The following is a 20138-nucleotide window of genomic DNA, read 5'->3' as shown; positions in this document are numbered from 1 at the left end:
TGTGTAAGCATACATATTAACACATGTGCAATTAAACGTGTGCATTTACGGGGGTGATTTCTCAGGCTTAAAAGCTCGCCTTTTATTAAAAAGGTAAATGCAAACTGTTTTCATTCTGAAGGGCACAAACCAAGTTGGATTTCAGCCGTTAAATGCGCAAAAATGTCGTACACCAGATAAATAAGCACAAACATATTATCAGTTGTATTGTATGCTTACAATACATATAGAAATGTGTTAATCGTTAACTAATAGTATGGGATGGTGTTTTTCGACTTGCGCCTTGATTTAAACGATTCCATGTCTTGGTAGGTTTGCGTAGCTTATTGTCAATATCTTTTACACCTGTTTTTAAGACTTATTGACTGAAACGGGCTTTCACGAAAAAAGTTAGGGCTTTGCTTACAGGATACACCCTCCACAAGTTAAGCAAGTAAAAATAAAGGTATATATATCTGTTTTATTTAAACCTTTAAAGTTCGTAGGCATAGCCCCATTTGGCTGTTTTAGTTTTTTTTTTCTTTCTCCAGTAATATTTAATCTCCTTAAAGAAAAACAACATATGCATTTTACTTTTTTTGTATCTCTTTAGTAATATTTAGTGTAAAAGGATAACCATTATTTAAACCTTTTATGTTACTTTATACATTTATTTTACACAATGTTGAAAAATTAATAAGAAAGCTACATATTTTGGCAGCTGCTGCTTTAATTTTCAAGGAAATGAAAAAAGCTCTCAAGAGAAAACCTCAATGAAGAAGAAACAGTTTGCACTATCTAAAAAGGAGAAACCCTCATTTATAAAGGTTTGCTGCAGATGACTTAACTGAAAATAAATGAATAGTTCCTATGTGTATAATACATATTTATCTATTTGACTTATGCCTTTATTCCAGCAACTTGCAACATCTGAGGTACAATTTGTTACATTACTTTTGTTTTTTGCAGCACAGGCAGGTGAAGTGACTTCCTCAGGGTCACACAGTGGTGTCAGTACCAGGATTTGAACTGACAAGCTTCGGGTTTGCTGAAATATTACTGAAGAAAGAAAAAAACGAAAACGGGCAAATAGGGGCTATGCATACAAATGTCCATCCATCCATTATCCAACCCGCTAAATCCTAAATACAGGAGCCAATCCTGCCAACACAGGGCACAAGGGCAGGAAACAAACCCCGGGCAAGGTGCCAGCCCACACGGGGAGAACATTCAAACTCCACACAGGGAAGCGAACCTGGGTCTCTTAACTGGCACCTTTCACTGCGCCACCATACCGCCCGCATACAAACTTAAAAGGTTTAAATAAAACAGAAATATATACCTTTATTTTTACTTCCTTAACTTGTGGAGGGTGTATCCTGTAGCAAAGCCCTAACTTTTTTCGTGAAAGCCCCATTCAGTCAATAAGCCTTAAAAACAGGTGTAAAGCTAAACTTGCAGCACCGCTATTCAATTACACTTGCCTAACGCCTCTCCTAAGGGGACATACTGTGGGATCTGGGCATCCGTCAAAGCACCAATCACAGGCCCGATTAGAAAGCGGGAAGCTGTGATTTGTCGTCTCCCTCCCATGTAACAATCACAGCCCGTGTTACAACGCACTATGTATGTATGTGTATATGTATATATGTATATGTGTGTGTGTATGTATGTGTGTATATGTATGTGTATATATATGTTGATGTGTGTGTGTGTGTGTGTATATATATATGTGTGTATATGTAGATATGTATATATGTATATATATGTTTACATAACCTCTTTAACACACTACTTCTCCGCTGCGAAGCGCGTGTATTTTGCTAGTATGTATATATATATATATATATATATATATATATGAATGTATGTTTATGTGTGTTTGTATATTTAAAGAGCTTCTGTAAAGCCAAGTTTACCCCGTGGGGACAAAAAAAAAAATGTATCTCTTTGTGATCAGATGACTTTAAGGGATGCTGACAGCTCTGGTTGGCACGTCAGACATTTAGCTCACGTTTGTGCAAAAATTAATTTGTTTCCAGCCATGGCAGAATACAACCGTTTAAGAAACGACTACAAAAAAATTAGGGGTGCAGTTGTGATAAATATCAGAACTCCACCCTTGAGCACTCGAACGAACAGGAAACATATCCTCAAGAAAATAGTACAATGAATGTGTAATAAAATTTATTACCCTAAGTTCTTGTCTATAAGCCGCGGCTTATCTAAGGAAAAAAGTTGTGAAAGTGAAAAAATAGAATATCGGCTTATACATAAGTCCGGTTTATACATCCATCGCGGGGGTTGCGTTCCAGAGCCACCCGCGAAATAAGAAAATCCGCGAAGTAGAAACCATATGTTTATGTGGTTATTTTATATTGTCATGCTTGGGTCACAGATTTGCGCAGAAACACAGGAGGTTTGTAGAGAGACAGGAACGTTATTGAAACACTGCAAACAAACATTTGTCTCTTTTTCAAAAGTTTAAACTGTGCTCCATGCAAGACAGAGATGACAGTTCCTTCTCACAATTTAAAAGAATGCAAACATATCTTCCTCTTCAAAGGACTGAAGCAAACAAATCAATATGTCTGTTTGGCTTTTAAGTAAGCGAAGCACCGCGGCACAAAGCTGTTGAAGGCGGCAGCTCACACCCCCTACGTCAGGAGCAGGAAGAGAGAGAGAGAGAGAGAGAGAGAGAGTTTGTTTTTCAGTCAAAAATCAATACGTGCCCTTCGAGCTTTTAAGTATGCGAAGCACTGTGCAGCATGTCTTTTCAGGAATCAGCTTTACAAAAGATAGCAACGTGAAGATAATCTTTCAGCATTTTTAGACGAGCGTCCGTATCGTCTAGGTGTGCAAACAGCCCCCTGCTCAATCCCCATATGTCAGGATCACAGATAGTCAGCGCAAGAGAGTCAGAGAAAAGTAAGCTGGGTAGCTTCTCAGCCATCTGCCAATAGCGTCCCTTGTATGAAATCAACTGGGCAAACCAACTGAGGAAGCATGTACCAGAAATTAAAAGACCCATTGTCCGCAGAAATCCATGAACCAGCAAAAAATCCGCGATATATATTTAAATATGCTTACATATAAAATCACAATTTAAATGACCGTTACGCGCGCGTGTTGACTCGGCGACGCCCAGAGCAGAAAGAACGCGCTCCGGCCGCTCCAACCGCGCCATGCGGGGAGTGAGAGAGATGCCAATATCTCACACTCTCTCCCCCCTTAAAGAAATTAAATGGGTGCGAGTGAGACCACTGACCTCCCTCCCTTCTTTTAGTTATAGGTTATAGTACGTTCGGCTTATCCATGAGTCCGGCTTATCTATGATACGATTTTATTTTAAAATTCGTATGATTTTTGGTCTCCGGCTTATACATGAGTCCGGCTTATAGACAAGAACCTAGGGTACTTTAATTTACATTTGTCATAAGCATGATATAGAATAGCGGAAGGCATGTTTTCTTAAATTGGATCCTTTGCCACTTCAAAATAGATGCACTCGGTAAGTTTTAAGGCTTCTGTTTTTACATTTGTAGACTGTCTTGTTCAACTCCATTTTAGAATACATGCTAGTATTTTATAAATATATAGACAATGCTTTACTTTAGAGCACAATTTTAAGTGTCAAATTAATGTATAATCTATATTACTAAACAAAGGTTGTATATATGCATGGATGCCAGATGCACCAAAGTGCACGCGCAGAGTCAAACCCAGCGGCTTCCCAGAGTCAATAGGTGGCACCCAAACAACACAACACAACCTGTAAACTAAACTTCATGTCACAATACAACCGCCGCCCGAACGCGAACACCACTGCATATACAACCTTCGTTTAGTGATGTGTGTATATATGCAATGAAGAAGCACCAAAAGCACCCCCGAGTCAAACCCAGTGGCTTCCCAGAGTCAGTAGGTGGTGCCCAAACAACACAAAACGACCTGTAAACTAAACTTGAGGTAAAGCATGCACGCCAGGTTGTATATATGCACAGATGCCAGAGGCCACAAGCAAGCCGTACACACTACCACCCCGCCCAAACGCGACCACCCACACTACCGCATATACCACCTTCGTTTAGTAATGTACCCCTCCAAGCCCGGGTCCGCCGCCATTGTCACTTCAGCACACGAATCTGCCGCTGTCAGCAAATGACTTCTAGCTAACGACACAGCCATAGAAAAACAAAGAATGAAATCACATGGATAAAAACAATAAACGAAGGCGCCTACAACGCGCTTCTGAAACACCAGAACCAGATGAGTCACGGCTCCAAAAAGAAACTGTTTTAGTACACATGTGTTTTTAATTAAATGAAGACTTTCCCAGGATGCACCCACCCTCCATGATTTTTCTTCCCTCCAAATATCGGAGAGAACAGAAAGTGATTGCCATTCTTGGATTTGCGATTCTTTCGAGAATCGCAGGTTTGCTGGTTATGAAGAAATAACTGACTTAATAACTGGTGACTAGTTTCCAGTGTGACCTGAACTGACTTCTTTACAACTTACTTTTTCATATCACAGATTAAGCTCAACAGCTGTGGAAAAGCACTTAATTTTGCCCATTTGTAACTACTGTAGTTAATAATTCACCATGTACGGACAACAGCCACAGTATTCAAACTCCCACTGAAGAGAACCTTCACTTAAGCTTTGGATGTCTTTGTTTATATTGTCTACTTCACTTTATATTTGCTCATGGAAAAACTCCAGTGAATCCGGGATATTTGTCAAATTAAAGAGATATAGACATGATCTGTAATTTGCTGAGATGCAGTTTCCAGGTCTCTAAATAGAGGATTCAGGCAAAACCTCAGCTGTGCATTGATGTCATCCCTATGAATATTAAATGCACACACAGCTCTTGTTCTTCAAATGGAACACTTTAAAACATATACTCATATAATGTAATGTCTGTCCTTTGATATACGCAAAGGTACATGTGTAAGGCTTTTGCAGGTCATCAAGAACATATAAATTACTGTCAAAATTGCAGAAAACCCTGTAGGTATATGAATTTATAGGCATTTTATCTCTGTTGCTATTACATCAGCAGTTTGTTTTTCTTTAAGTGATGTATTGTTGACAGCCAGAGCCACTTGGGCATATGGTTGCCCTGATCTCTCCTATAGCTTTCTTATAACTGCAGTAAACATCACTAGTAAGGAGTCTGAAGGGAAACGCATTTGAACCTTTCATTTTTTTAACAAAATTTTGGAAAAATTGACAGAGCTTTATACCTGCTACACTTATTGACCATCAGATAACACATGAGTAAACATCAATTGCGCTAGTAGTGAAATAGAAAATAAAATTAAATTTATTTAATTTTGCTGGAATTAAATGTAGGTTGTGAGATTACAACCACATTGGCCTATGGCAGTAAAATTCCTCATTGATCCAATGTATAATTAGAAATGGAGTCTTTGTCCTCCATGTTTTTGCATCTGTGATAGCAGCGTATTTTGAAGGTGTTATTTTGCTATTAATGGTAAAAATACTTTATTGATGCAATTGGTTGGTACTTTTTGGCATTAAGTTGATGAATTAAGACTTGAGGGGTGTTACTTAATTAAATCAAACTTTTATGTGTTTCTAATACTCTAAAGCATAGTTTTCTATTCATTTGCTTAATAAATTACTTGAAGCAGGGACAAAATAGTTCAAGTAAGGCTAATTTGAGATCATATCTACATACTGTATGTCTAAATGTATAATTTATTCAAATATTTGCATTCTCTCTGTTTCTCTCACAGTGAGGCAGGGCTGAAATAGCAGGAAAAAGAAGAAATAGGTGAACCAAGACATGAAATAAAAGGTATTTTTTTACTAATATATTTGGAAGCATAGCTTTTCTTTCATTTACATGTTTTTCATTGTCATACTTGGAGATGTGTTTTATTTTTGCTTTTTAAAAACATGTCCCTTAGATGCAAGGTAGGTTAAGTGTCTGGGGTTTTGTCACTGATCTATATTGAATAGAAAGAGGATAATGGGTGAACTGAAATCTGCCACTAATCTCTGAATCATAGTCTGGTTGCTTATTTTGACATTCAGAGTTAGCTGGTTTATTTCTTAAAAACATTTTTTTACAGTGGGCTGCTAAGATGTTCGATTATTCATTTCAGATTAGATATTCACTTATAATTCCTAAATTGAAATTATTTATTTATGTATGTATTTATTTGTAAATTTCATTTTAAGGTAAGATTATGTAAATTGGATTAAATTTAACTTTGGAGTGATCCGCCAGAGTAATTATGTTGTTGAATACTTCCCTTTGTAACAAGGGAGAGGAAATCATTCCTCCAACTATCCTATCAATAACTTATACAGTGCAGTGACTAGTACTTACCCTGTTAGCACTGAGCACAAGGAAGTAACAAATGGAGATGTTACTCGTGACATGATACATACATTCATTCACATCAGAACTGTTGCCAAAACCAAATGACTTTTCCGGAAGACCATAAGAGTACTTAAATCCAAATTGTGGCATCATAGCGAAAGGCATCCTACAATGTCCTCATTTTTCTACTGAATTGTTCTTGTTGACCAAGTTAAAGAGGTGGCAGTGTTAATACAGCAGATTTTCATAATACTGTATCTCCTCGAAGGCCCTTTGTTTTAATATGAACAATTTATAGTGAAAAGTACATAGATTCAGGGCTGTCCCTTTTGGAGGCGTGAACAGTCATATTGGTCTAATAACTAGGAGTTGTTATTGAGGCCTCAATTGGCGGCATACATACACTGTGCTGGACTTTCCTCATAGTTAATGTATTGGTGTGTCACTACCCCTTTGCAAGAAACACCAGCTCCTTGTGTATAAACTAATCCCGTTGGACAGTCTAAATTATAAAGGGAAGTTTAAAGAAAGGCACCACATGTCCATTGTTCTCAGCGTATTTAAGTACATTTTAATGTAAAGACTTGTACCTGAATACTTTTAAGATTTGTTTTTAGGGCAAATATAAATAGCTTACTTGATTTCAATGCCCACATATACATTTCTTTAACCAAAAACTTCAAATAAAAAAGTTATTTCTGAAAATCTAAGTATTTTTTGTTTAGAAAAAAAATATAGTTCAATAATATAGAACCATAATCATCTTATATATATTTCTCTTCTGTTTCGTCCTGCTTCCACTTCAAAACTGGTCCCGCCCACATGCAGCCGACACGGCATTTCTCGATTCCTATTCGTTCTCTTCCAAACCCTACCCCACGCTACCTGCGGCTCCTCTTCAAAACCGGTCCTGCCGACAAAGCATTTCTCAATTCCTATTTGTCCTCTTCGATGTCATGCACTATACTGGCCTGCTGAGCGTAATACATCCAACAAGTACTCGAGGTGCTGCCACAATGGTAAAGTAGCTTTACCACCTTTGCGGGAGCCACCTGTGTCTTTACAACAGCTTCTTACACAGCAAACATCAGAAGCTAAAAAGTATCGTGAACACATTCGAGAATACAACTCTTCTTTAGCGTTTGCTTTCATGGGTGCACAGATAACTCAACCTCCTGGCCACGGGCCATACTGTTTTAAAATACACGGGCAAATTTATCACCAAATCTCTCTACTATACGCTAACACTTCTACCTCTCCAGGATATGGACAGTTGTATGTTTTTGACACAGTGCAAGCTACTGAAGTACGCTTACAAAATAAAGCAAACTCTGCATGCAGCGAAATTGTACTTCTCCAGCTAGATTCCATGCTCAGAACCATCAACCCCTTCGCTAAATCATACAGACACATGCATGAAATCGCTCATTCCAATCCAACAGCATCTGTACGAATGGTGTTCAAGGAAAACCTTAGGCAGGATTTAACGACGATACAATGCCCCGACATTACAGTGATTTTCGTCGGAGAAGATGGCGAAACGCCCACCGAAAGGGACATTTGCATCTATCCCATAGGCAACTCCTGTAAACAGATTTCCACGCTCAATATGAATTGCAATCCTATGGTTTACTCACTTTTATTACGTACTTTTATTCCCTTACGGAGACATTGGCTGGCACAAAGATTTACAACATGTTCCCGATAAAAGAACTGCCAAGCGAATAAGGCTTACTCAATACCAGTTTTACGCGTACAGATTAGCAATGAGGAATACGTTTAGTATTTTGCACTGCAGCGGCAAACTATTCCAACAGTACGTCGTAGATGCGTATGTTTAAACAGAGGGTGCGCGTCTCAACTATCTCATTACATCAACAAGATCTGCACATGGAACTATCAGACGCACTCTGCAAGCAAACTCTGAAAATAACAATGTACGTGTAGGCAAAATGATCATATTACCGTCCACATTTCCAGGAAGTCCAAGATACATGCAACAAAACTATCAGGATGCCATGGCCATAGTACGTAAATTTGGAAAGCCTGATTTTATCACTTTCACATGTAATCCTGCTTGGCCGGAAATTCTACATGCACACTGCGTCTTTCAAGAAGTATTTATTTCGTCTTGATTTCTGAATTCCTTTCTTACCGTTTTCCGTTCCTATTCTTACACCACCGTATGCTACGGAGGGCATCGGCTAGTATCTTTTAATTTATTTGAGTGCCTATTTGAAAGTTAATTTGTGAAATTTCTTTCATCCACGCTTTTAAACCGGTTTAAACCTATGAAAACCTATGAAACCGGTATGAAAACCTAGCATGGATATCCATAACCCTTCTTGGGAGAAGCCCGTTATTTCTGGTTGTAACATTCCATATATGTGAAGAACAGCTCACTTAGAATACAGAAATGATAGATCATAGAGTTCATTTAAGAAATGAAGATCAGGCAGTTTGGCAGATTTCAAAAACTTCGAAAATGTAATCAAGTGCATTCCAAAATCCACCAACTGCTATGATGACACACGCTGTCATGAGGATTGCCACATGAAGGAGCACGAGTTATCTGTGATACAGAGAGCTCTTTCCCCTCCCATGGGCTTTGTCGTACTTGCATCTGGCAGAAGGTACTGTATAATCCAATCCAGTTCTGCCAAATAGTAAAACAGCTTCTACCACTTGATTGTCTGTTCTCTGAAGTTTGTGCTGCCCCTAGTAGTCCATTTGTTACACTTGTCACTACTGTTTTTTGTTATTTGTTTTACTGTTATTTATTTATTACTATATACTTTAGTTATTACTATCTGTTACCTTACATATTTACTTTTAATTATTTAGATATTATAGTTCCTTACCTGCCTTGCACTTGTCCTGTATGTATTTATTGTGCTATAGTATACTACAATACTGTGTATGGATGGTATAACAATAAATCCACTCGACTCTCCCAAGTTTGTGAAGAAATATCTTTGGCTTGAACTTTATCTAACTTATTTTTTAAGCAGGTTGTTGAACTGTTAGACATGCCTGAAATCTGACAATCCCAATTCCAGACTAGCCTTTGGTATGCTGCTAGTCTCTGAATGCTGTGAAACTGTGGTTATTGATGTAAGCGTGCATTATCATGAACCAAGAGTATGGTATCATTATTTCATTCATACATTCACTTATTTCAGTGCAGGAAGTATTATAAAGATCAGTCCTTCAGACATTGTGAAACCATTCATTTTTGGGTAAGTGTTCACGGAGTGCCTCAAAATCTATTCAGTAATAATGGTGGTGAATTTAATAAGGATGAAATCAGGGATATGACATAATCATACAGTCACTGTAAGTTATCCGGAAAGTGAGAAAGAATATTGGATATGATTGGAGAACAGCATTGGTTTGGGTGTCAATGGCAAATAATACAATGCACAATGTCAGTGGGTCCAGGCTAGTGTTTGGCCAAAACTCAAATCTTTCGTCTGTTCTCATGAATAGACCACCTGCCCTAGATGGCACCACAAGAACTGTGTCAGTGGGACTACATATTTCAGCAGTGCATGCTTCAAGAAGAGCATTTTCTGAAGATAAGCAGTCATGAAGCATACAGACAACCAATCCAGACACAGATTAGTGCTGTAAATGAGAAATCTGAGGCAGGAAACAGAGTACAGTGATCCCTCGCTATATCATGCTTCGCCTTTCGCGGCTTCACTCTATTGCGGATTTTATATGTAAGCATATTTAAATATATATTGCGGATTTTTTGCTGGTTCGCGGATTTCTGAGGACAATGGGTCTTTTAATTTCTGGTACATGCTTCCTCAGTTGGTTTGCCCAGTTGATTTCATACAAGGGACGCTATTGGCAGATGGCTGAGAAGATACCCAACTTACTTTTCTCTCTCTCTCTCTTGCGCTGACTTTCTCTGATCCTGACGTAGGGGGTGTGAGCAGGGGGGCTGTTCGCACACCTAGACGATACAGACGCTCGTCTAAAAATGCTGAAAGATTATCTTCACGTTGCTACCTTCTGTGCAGCTGCTTCATGAAGCGACATGCTGCACGGTGCTTTGCATACTTAAAAGCTCGAAGGGCACGTATTGATTTTTGACTGTTTGTTTTTCTCTGTCTCTCTCTCTCTCTCTCTCTCTCTCTCTCTCTCCCCCTCTCCCTGCTCCTGACGGAGGGGGTGTGAGCTGCCACCTTCAACAGCTTTGTGCCGCGGTGCTTCGCATACTTAAAAGCCAAACAGCCCTATTGATTTGTTTGCTTTCCTCTGTCTTTCTGACATTCTGTGCTCCTGACGTGCACTCCTTTGAAGAGGAAGATATGTTTGCATTCTTTTAATTGTGAGACGGAACTGTCATCTCTGTCTTGTCATGGAGCACAGTTTAAACTTTTGAAAAAGAGACAAATGTTTGTTTGCAGTGTTTGAATAACGTTTCTGTCTCTCTACAACCTCCTGTGTTTCTGCGCAAATCTGTGACCCAAGCATGACAATATAAAAATAACCATATAAACATATGGTTTCTACTTCGAGGATTTTCTTATTTCGCAGGTGGCTCTGGAATGCAACCCCCGCGATGGAGGAGGGATTACTGTATACTACAAAAGTACTGACTGTGCAGAATAGAACGGCCCTGGAGTTGTTATTGGACTGGATGGAGTTATGATATTAGTCATGTATGTAGGTTTTCCCGTAAGGGTACACAATTCCAGATTTCTTAAAGTACTCATTAAAGATGACTATGTACAGACTGCTATCAGTGTGAGATTTATCAAACACTATCAGATAATGAAGATACTGAAGATGAGAAAGAGAAGATGGAAGAGATTTTAAACTCTATAGATCTTACAGAAGATGCTGATGGTGAAATTGAGCAGACTTGTGAATAAAGACAGTCTTCGTGTTAGTCTAAATAAGGGGGAATCTATGAGACACATGGATAGAGACAGTGACATACAGCTAAAGTCTTAGGATGGCCTTGCAGAGCACCAGGAATAAACAGAAAATTCTATAATTTAGAGTTTATGGATCCTGGAAGTACTGCTAACACTAAAGAGTTTTGTTTGACATATGAAGTGTGGGTTGTCTGTACATTGAACTAATCTGGTACAGTTATAGGGCTTGTGCATGGATAATGTGTTTCAAATCAAGGATATATTGAGTCAGCAAGTAGGCAGAAATAACTGAAAAAGTAATGGTGACTTTGAACATGTTCAAAATACTGTTCAGGAGCGTGTTTCCAGAAGATAGATATGCACTTTAAAAGTGATTTCTTTAGCAGGGATAGAACTCAAAGCATGCAAGAGAGTTTGAGGGACGTGATTGGAAATGGCTCAATTGTGATTCATCAACATATTAATTAGTATCTCGCTATCATTTATTAAAAAAGACATTGGAAAGTTCATTCCATGGATAACAGATGTGCTTTTCTACAGGGTATGACTGTTTCACGATATTTATATTGTCCACATACTAAGGCTTAAAGGGAACTCAGAAAATGTTTTTATAGTCTCACAGATGTATCACTTTACTGGTAAAAATAAAGGAGATCAGGCTGAAGACAGGTGGACAAGTTATACAAGTGGATTCTGCAGTTTTTACTGGCTAGATGAAGATGGCACTTTGACTGGAATTCTTGCATGCTATGTTGCTAATTTTATTTAGGCAGGCATAAACAAATTTTATATCTGTCATTCCATACCTCAGATCAACTTTCCAGGTTTGTGGTTTTGTGGGACTGGAATTTTAAAGGGTTGATGGAGTAACATATTCAGCAAGAAGGTTGCACAAAGAATCTTCAACCTATTGCCGTAGAGGCGTAAGAAAGGGATGCCGCCCTCAGTGCAGCCACAATAAAGTCAGAAATAGGGCAGATTCTCTGGGTTGCCAGACAAACAATACATTAAGGTAATTTTAAAAGTTCTGCAAAAGTGACCTTGAAAATTTCAACACTTAAGAAGAGACGAGTCATGGCGATTAGTTGTTTTCAGTGACACCTTATTTAGGAATCTTCCTGATGGTGGCACATAATGACGACACTTCATTATTTTGTCAGGAGAACGAGGATGATTTTTGCTCCTTTTTTGGAAGTTCAAAAGAATAATACAAAGTACTTTGGTAGTGTGTTAGCATTGATTGTGCAATCTTTGCTTTCTGTACCTTTTTCAGAGTTGGCAATTGAGTAACAGTGTTTTTTTTTATATTTTTTAAAGTTTAATATACTTTCAAGTTAAATTTTCTAAGCTGCGACCTGCAAATGTGTAAAGTACATAGATTGAATGTCACAAATGCATCATCCAGTTAACAAATGCATATATCACACTTGTGACTCAGCAGTAAGTCCAAATTTTTGAAGTCTCTTGATGAGCAACCTGGCAAAACAAAATGCATGGTGCAAAGCATGTAGTACTCTGCTTTCTTTGTGGTTCGCATTTGTATATTATGTATGTTAAAGTTGCCTTACTGAGCATGTTGTCATGGACATACTTTATTACAGGCTGTTATTTTAGGTTATATATCAGTTTGCTGTGTCAATTCTCATGAAAAAGTATGCAATCTGTTGAGTGACATGCAAGACATGTTTTGCAACAACACACAGCATTCTCTTTTAAGTATAGCCTCTATTTGCATGGCAATGGATTACTTATAGGCCCACATGCATATTCTGAGTTTATTATTTTAGTTGTAGGTATCAGGTATTTTGATCGTCACCTGAATATTTGTGGAATTTGCCATTCCTAAAGGCATGTGACAATTGTGTGCTAAGTCACAGATGGGGGAATCGCTATTGATGTCACTGCTTCTGTTAGCCGGGCAACATGTTTGTTATAGATCCGTTTGATGCTTGTCCTTTATCTGCCCCCTGCAACAACTATCCTTTGTTGGTATGGCTGTCACATCCTCAAGAAACCTTGGTTTATTGATGTTCTCAGTCTTTCAAAGACCATTTTTTCGCCAAATGAGTTGGATTTCTCTGCTTTTCATTCTTGCAGATGCAGGTAGGAAAGTGATGTGAGGCAATGTGTCATATGTCTTAGGTTACTACAGTGCATGTGTTTTAAAATGTCAATTTTATTTTAATTAAGAAAAACTGATTTGAATTTATTTTGCGGTGTTCTGATTTATGAATGTCTAATAACAAGTAACACTAAACGTGAGCTGGAATCTCAATAGGAATTCTTTTGTGGGCTAAGTGCATTGTCTGATGCATAGCAGTTACCTTTTGTACCATGACTGCTGACCGCTTACTAGTAAACAAAACAGTCCTCTTCAGAAAGTTATGCGATGTACCAGTACCGAAAACCCAGATTCTTAAATGGTTCAGTACCAGCATTTCAGGATTTTCTGTACCAGAAGTAAATATGCTTTCCTCTAAATTACCAAAACCGCATGACATTTGTTATTCCAACTGTGGGAAAACTTTTTTTCGTAGGAAACAAAAGTACATGCTTTGGCATGATTGGAACTTAACAAGTACAGCAAATACACCCGGCCTCACCGCAATCAGGGCCTCATAGTTAAAGTAGGGGAGCACACCAGGGAGGAATGATTATTTTAACAATTGATTAATCTGGCAATTGTTTTGCCAATTGATTAGTTGCATCACAAATTTTCATTTGAAATTAAACTCATGAAGTGCATTAAATGGAAACTTTCACTAGTTAAACAGGTATGGGTAAAATTTTCAGAAATTTATTTTTTTTAAAAATATGAATTTAAACAATGATTTTATACATCATTTATATAATTGAAAATAAATATATAATAAATAGAAATGAAACACATCATGTAAATATCTGACCACCACAATATTTCACGACAGAAGAGTCTGTTCATTAATTTATTAGTTTTTTTTTTTTTTTTGCAAGTCTGCGGTATTGTTTGAAAAATTCAGCACAGCGAACATGGTAGTGGTATGTTGGGGAAATGTCCAGACTGTTTTCCTTCTGCAGCAAAAGAAGTGGTTTCATTTGTGTAAAACTTCGTTCTTTCCTTGCTATATAATATGGCAAGTTTATTTTAACTGAAAGTTCATATCTTTTTGTATCATCATTCGTCTTTTTTTGTGTCTGGAGACCTTTCGCCACCACAGATTTTGGCACATTTCTCTCCAGCCTACTGTGAGTCATTTGCTGTTGAGTGTGTGGTGATAGCTTTTCACATCTAAACTGTGTGATCCTGCCACAGTATGTTTTACAAGCTAAACTAGGCTTGCTGCAGCAGTACTTGCGTGTTATCACGTCTTCCTCCAGACTGTATAAAAGCCAGTTGTAGTCCGATAACAAGCTAGTCTGGAACTTTGGCTTGTCCTCCCCATTCCTGTATTTTGACACAGAATGAGCCTTTTAGTTGTGGTAGATGTGCGGTGAGATTTGCAGCTGAAGTCTCGCTGAGTTTTTGATTTCCTTTGCATGCAAAACTAAAAAAAAAAAAAAAAAAAAAAAAAATTTCCACATGGCCAGGGACTTGCATTTCTTGGCAACCATTTTTTGTAATCCTGCACCCGCTAATGTTACATGTGTTTGCAAGCAAGCAAGAAAAAAAAAGTTTACTATATGTGGCTAATGACACATTTTTAGTAGAGTGTCATGAAATTCTGTTGCATATGCTAGTGTTAAGAGGGCTGGAATTATTCCTCACTTTAAACTGAAAGCCATGTCATATGGCCTAGCCTAGCAAATATTGCGTTAATATATCTGAAGTAACATTCAACTTAATGGAATGATGGTGAGACTCCACGGAGCTTGTAACGGTATGTTTCCTATTCAGATGTTTGTATATCTCCATTGTGCTCTCGTGCCATAAGAGGTCAGACCTACAAAATTTGCCACTGACAACTTTTTTTTTTTTTTTTTTTTCTGTGTTTGGATTAAAGTGCTCCTAAACTCTTAGGTTTCACTATCTTTTCTGGCACTTGTTTTCCATCTGCCTTTTTTCAAATGCCTTTGCAACTGAATGAAATAGTGATGCAATTTTTGTGGCACAAAGTACTAGACCTAATGATGTAATCAACTAATCGATGAAAGTGATCATTGCCAATGTTTTTAATAATCAGTTATCAATTATGATGATTAGTTGTTACAGCCCTAGTTATGATCCAGTACTATTACAGAGAGTAAATACATGAAAATAAGGTATGATCTTGAGGGAAAATCTATGCAGGGAGAAATAAGAGCACAATCAGTCAGAGGTAATGTTAATAGCATGGATTGACTTTGCTGATTTCCCAATAACTGACCTATAGAATGAAATGAGTAGGACATCTTTCAAAACATGAAAAATAGTAATTATGCACAGTTATAATTCATTGTGGCAATACTGTCTACATGCACAGTACTTTGGCATGTTATGCAGTCCACGCAGGAGAGAAACACAGGTTTTACTTACCTGTATTAAACTGGCTTTCACCCTTGGATGAACTATATATATCAGTCTCTCCTTTCTTCCCCATTTTAAATACATTTTCTGTAATAGTATTGGCAGAAACTGGAAAGCTATAGAGGGCACTAGACCATGAAAGGAGGATGCAGGATAATACCACATGAAAAATCTACAGTTAGTTATATTCCTATTTCCCTGTAATCTGCCTGTATCTATTGTAAATAGCGTACATTTAAAATAATTCATGATTATCCCTTACACATAGAGAGACAGAGTTGAAGACTGTCAGACATTTGGTTTCCTGTTGTTGGACAAAACTGATTAATTTGTAGTTTTCATAAAAGAAGAACATGAATATTGTAGCTGCTGAAATATAAGGTGTCATCAGGCACAGGTAAGACGCGTGTCAAAAGAATACTCTGAGTCCAAGAGTTCGTTTTAAAGGTATTTAGTGAAAGTTAAAAGTGAATAATCCAAACAAGAATAAAGAAAAAATAGTTACACACGTAGAATAAAAGGCAAAAAAAAGGAAAAAACATCTTCTATAAACTTAGCTTTTCTTGAAAGACTTTAGTTATTTCTATACTTAAAGGTTCTTAATTTCTTCTTCTATACGCTTTACGTACGGCACAACACATAAAATAAGTGCTGTTTTCTTACATATTTACTTACCACACTCAAAAGGCTCGCAAGCCGGTTGGCACATAGGCAAGTGTCCAGGAACTGTCACTTGCGGTCACGGTTAAAAACCGTATGCCTCTACACCTTATACAAGGCAACGCTGTCACTAACTAACTGAAGAATAATGTTTACTCCAAGCTGTTAGAAATGGCAAGAATATACCAACAAGATTCTATTTACGGGGGTTATAGGAACCTCCCGTAATTTATGCATTGTCATCTAAGAAATATTCATGAATCTTATAAAACAAAGAAAATGGCTCTTACAAATATTAAAGGTGCAAATCATTCCTTTGATTAAATATATATTTTATTCTTGTTGTAGGATTTCTTGTTATATTTGTATATTAGCGATGGGTGCCCAGCTGTTGCTTGTGTAGGAAAAATTTGAAACAGGTTCCATTTATTATTTGGCAATCAATTTATTAATTGAATCACATCGTGATAATTTTCATGAGCACTTGAGTTGTTTTCTGCCATTGCATTAGTTTTTTTTGATGGCTGTTTTGAACATTTGGATGTATTGATTGTTCTTGTGGAACATTTTTTAAAGGATGGCAATTTCTTTGTCTGCTCTTGTAAAAAATACTATTGCGGCTCTTAATTTAATCATCTTTTTCTGTGAAGTGTATCTATAGAAATTTTTTCTCTTCAGAAGATGGCAATAACTTTCCAATTTTATGGTAAATTTTTCCTCGAACCTCAAATACCGGCATGAATCTGTGCTCATTGATTTAACTTTCACGGCATCGAATGAAGTTAATCGGAAACATGAATTTTACGGTTTTCAATGAAGTGTTTCCATATAAGATTATTTTTGTCCATGAGAGATTCCAGTTCTTCTGGAGTAGGTCTAAGAGGTGGTAGTTTCACTTTTCCACCTTTGCAACACATTCCTAGTGCTTCTTCAGTCCATTTCTTAGGCTTGCAGTGTGGGCATTGTTTATTCATTGTTCAACTCAAAAAAATTTTTTTCAACTCAAAATTTTTTTGTATTCCACATCTGGGTGGTAATGGGATGCAGCATTTTTCATTTATATCCATTTCTTAGAATGCAAATCGAACTGTATTTGTTATTCAAAGCGTGTGCCTCTTTCTTCCATGGTTTTTTTGTCTTGGTTTTCATATTTTCTCTTTTTATCACAATTCATTCTCATGTTTTCCTTGCATGTTTTCTTATAATCATAATTGTTTTTTTCTTTTTCTGTTCTTTAAGTCTAATCTTATCATTTTCATTTTCTCTCAGTTCGTTTTTTCTGCTCATTTTCAAGCCTTAAATGTTTTTCTTCACTTTTTTTCTGTTTTCTGCTATCCATTTGCATTTGATTTGATTTCAAGCCTTGCCTATTTACGTTCTGCACTCATTTTCAATTTGTTTCAGTGTTAATTTTTTTCATGTGCTGACATTATTACAAAATTTGGACTTGGATATTTCTGAGGGTGTATTCTAGGTGAAAGGGAGATCATAACTTGACATCAATGATACATGTTCGGATATTTATGACTTTACAACAGGTTATGTAACGATTTCTGGGCAAACTTTCTTGCTTATTTATTCAATATTCACAGTGCCAGGAGCAGGTGTCAGTAAGGATTTAGCTGTCATCTCGGTATATGTGAGGTTACGTACTAAGATTACAGTTCTTTTCAAGTATTACTAGTGTACTATAATCAGGATTTGTTGTATTTAAATTTTTAGTTTCAGAAAATATTTTAAAACCAATAACTTCTCTTGTTCATTTTTTTTCTTAGTGAATGGTAGTGTCTAGAAAGGGTATGTCCCTTCAGGAGAGAGGTGCCAATGTCCAACCGGCCTAATAACAATCCAGGGGGGTCACTGCGACGTTCACAGAGGAACACTGCCGGGGCCCAACTACAAGACGACGCTGCTGGAGGAAGGTAAGCATGCATGTACTTTGTCAGTAAAATTATTGGGGGCTGGGTGTACTTTTTATCTTTAGCATCTACAGGTATATTTGTAGGTGATAAATGTTGAGAACAATTTGATAGATTAAAAAAAAAAAATCACTTTGTTCGTTTATATCTGAAATACGAACTTAATAAGGCAGAGCAAAAACTTGTTAGAAAATGTTACATTATTACTAGGAATGTCATAATTTGATCTAGGACCAACACCCAAGAGTGAACCAAAGCATCAATGGTATAGTACTGTACTGGAGAACAGGTTGAATAACTTCCTCAATATGAATCAACATCTTTCACATTTTCTTTAAATATCTGTAGTTACTTTGATCCACTTGAATTTTTTAGTTTTTTTGAAAGTTGGAAGATTTAAAACTGCTTGTTTGCAGGCAGGAAAACTAACATTTTTCAATAAAAAGTGTACCATGTCACTTCAGCTTTTTAGAGTGTAGTTCCTCCTTCAGTTGTTCAGAGCAAAATAGAATTTTGCAAAGTTTAACCAAATATTTTTGCATATTTCTCCTATTAAATAAATTTTAAATCATTTTTGATTCTGTTTTCAAGCCCCCCATATACTGCTGTGATATTCTCTGTATGTGCTATTAAAATTCATGGTTGACAATCTGAATAGAGCCTAAAGCAGCTAGTACCATAGTTTACAGCTGATATGAGGTTTTTCTATTTAATGGTACGTTGTAGTTTGTGACAAACATCATATTTCACATTGCAGAATAGAAAGCATAGTTGGAGTCAGAGTGGGCTATTTTTGGTGAAGTTGGAGATGAAAAATTCTTATGTGACTCCAATTCGAGCCCTTGAGTTCCAGTGTTTTAGTAAGCAGGACTACACTTCCAACTGTCCATCAGTTTTTTTACTGACTAAAACATTCATAAAAATGCACTGATTTACCATCTTCAAACATAACTTGATTTAAACTTTAATTGAAGGTTGTTGACATCTGTTCCCTGGTGGGCTGCTGTTTATATCAACTGCACATTTAATTTGGTTTAAACTCAAGAATGTTGCCATCCGCACCAAAGTGGGCTACAGTTGTTGTACGGGGGATGTAGTATAATTTGGCCTACACATCACATGCAAGTCGTGCAACTAGTTATGAGACATTATCCAACTCTGTTGTGGTCCCGTGTGTATGTATGCATTTGAGCTGTAAACAAGACTGTTTTTAAATAATTTTCACAGGTTTTCCTGACCATTCTTGTCCATGGAGCCATTTTCATAAAAACACTGTCCAAACAAAGAATTAAAGTAATTTCAGATAAGTTAACAATTGATTTTTTTTTTTTATTGTCATGAAAACAAATTTGTAGTATTTTGCAGCAATTTGAATGAAGTGTTAAGCAAGTGGTATAAAGCCTTTTTTGTACTACAAAATTGCGAAGATGATTGTCATACAGAATACAATTTATTTTTTATTACTTAATGCTATGAGGTAGCACATCTTGCCTTCTCTGAATCAATTTTAGCTTTAAACACGGCTCAGATAGCTCTTTTCCATCTGAGTCTACCTGTCTGTCTGTCCATCTTTAAAACATCTCCAAATCTGAGATTTTACTGTGCTATACATTTCTGGCTTGATTGTCTTTGTGCAGCTGCCTGTTCCATTTTCACAATATGGTTTGAATATCATGTGTTTGGAAATTACATTATAAAAATTATGGCATTAGTGTATGATTTTTAATAAATGAGCAAGATGGAAGTTTTGCAATGTAATGGTTTCTGTTCATACTCGAAACATTTCTTGGTGAATTTTGCATGTTATTAGCAACTTGTCATCTCAACATTTCTAAATCCTG

General features: G+C 37.0%; 1 protein-coding gene across 14 annotated transcripts in view; it reads left to right on the top strand.

Moving 5' to 3' along the window:
* Positions 1-20138, top strand: part of trip12 (thyroid hormone receptor interactor 12) — a 328355-nt gene that overhangs the window by 73555 nt on the left and 234662 nt on the right. For all 14 annotated transcript variants that reach the window (XM_051923009.1, XM_028794650.2, XM_028794649.2 and 11 more), the window contains exons 2-3: positions 5748-5809; positions 18154-18300. In XM_051923009.1, the coding sequence (XP_051778969.1) occupies positions 18203-18300 (98 nt within the window). In that variant the 5' untranslated portion in view covers positions 5748-5809; positions 18154-18202. The remainder of the gene's footprint in view (positions 1-5747; positions 5810-18153; positions 18301-20138) is intronic.

The sequence above is a fragment of the Erpetoichthys calabaricus genome, chromosome 2, assembly GCF_900747795.2.
Source record: "Erpetoichthys calabaricus chromosome 2, fErpCal1.3, whole genome shotgun sequence".
NCBI classification, from domain to species: domain Eukaryota; kingdom Metazoa; phylum Chordata; class Cladistia; order Polypteriformes; family Polypteridae; genus Erpetoichthys; species Erpetoichthys calabaricus.
The sequence above is the reverse complement of the archived record's forward strand: the minus strand, read 5'-3'. Positions and strand labels throughout refer to the sequence as shown.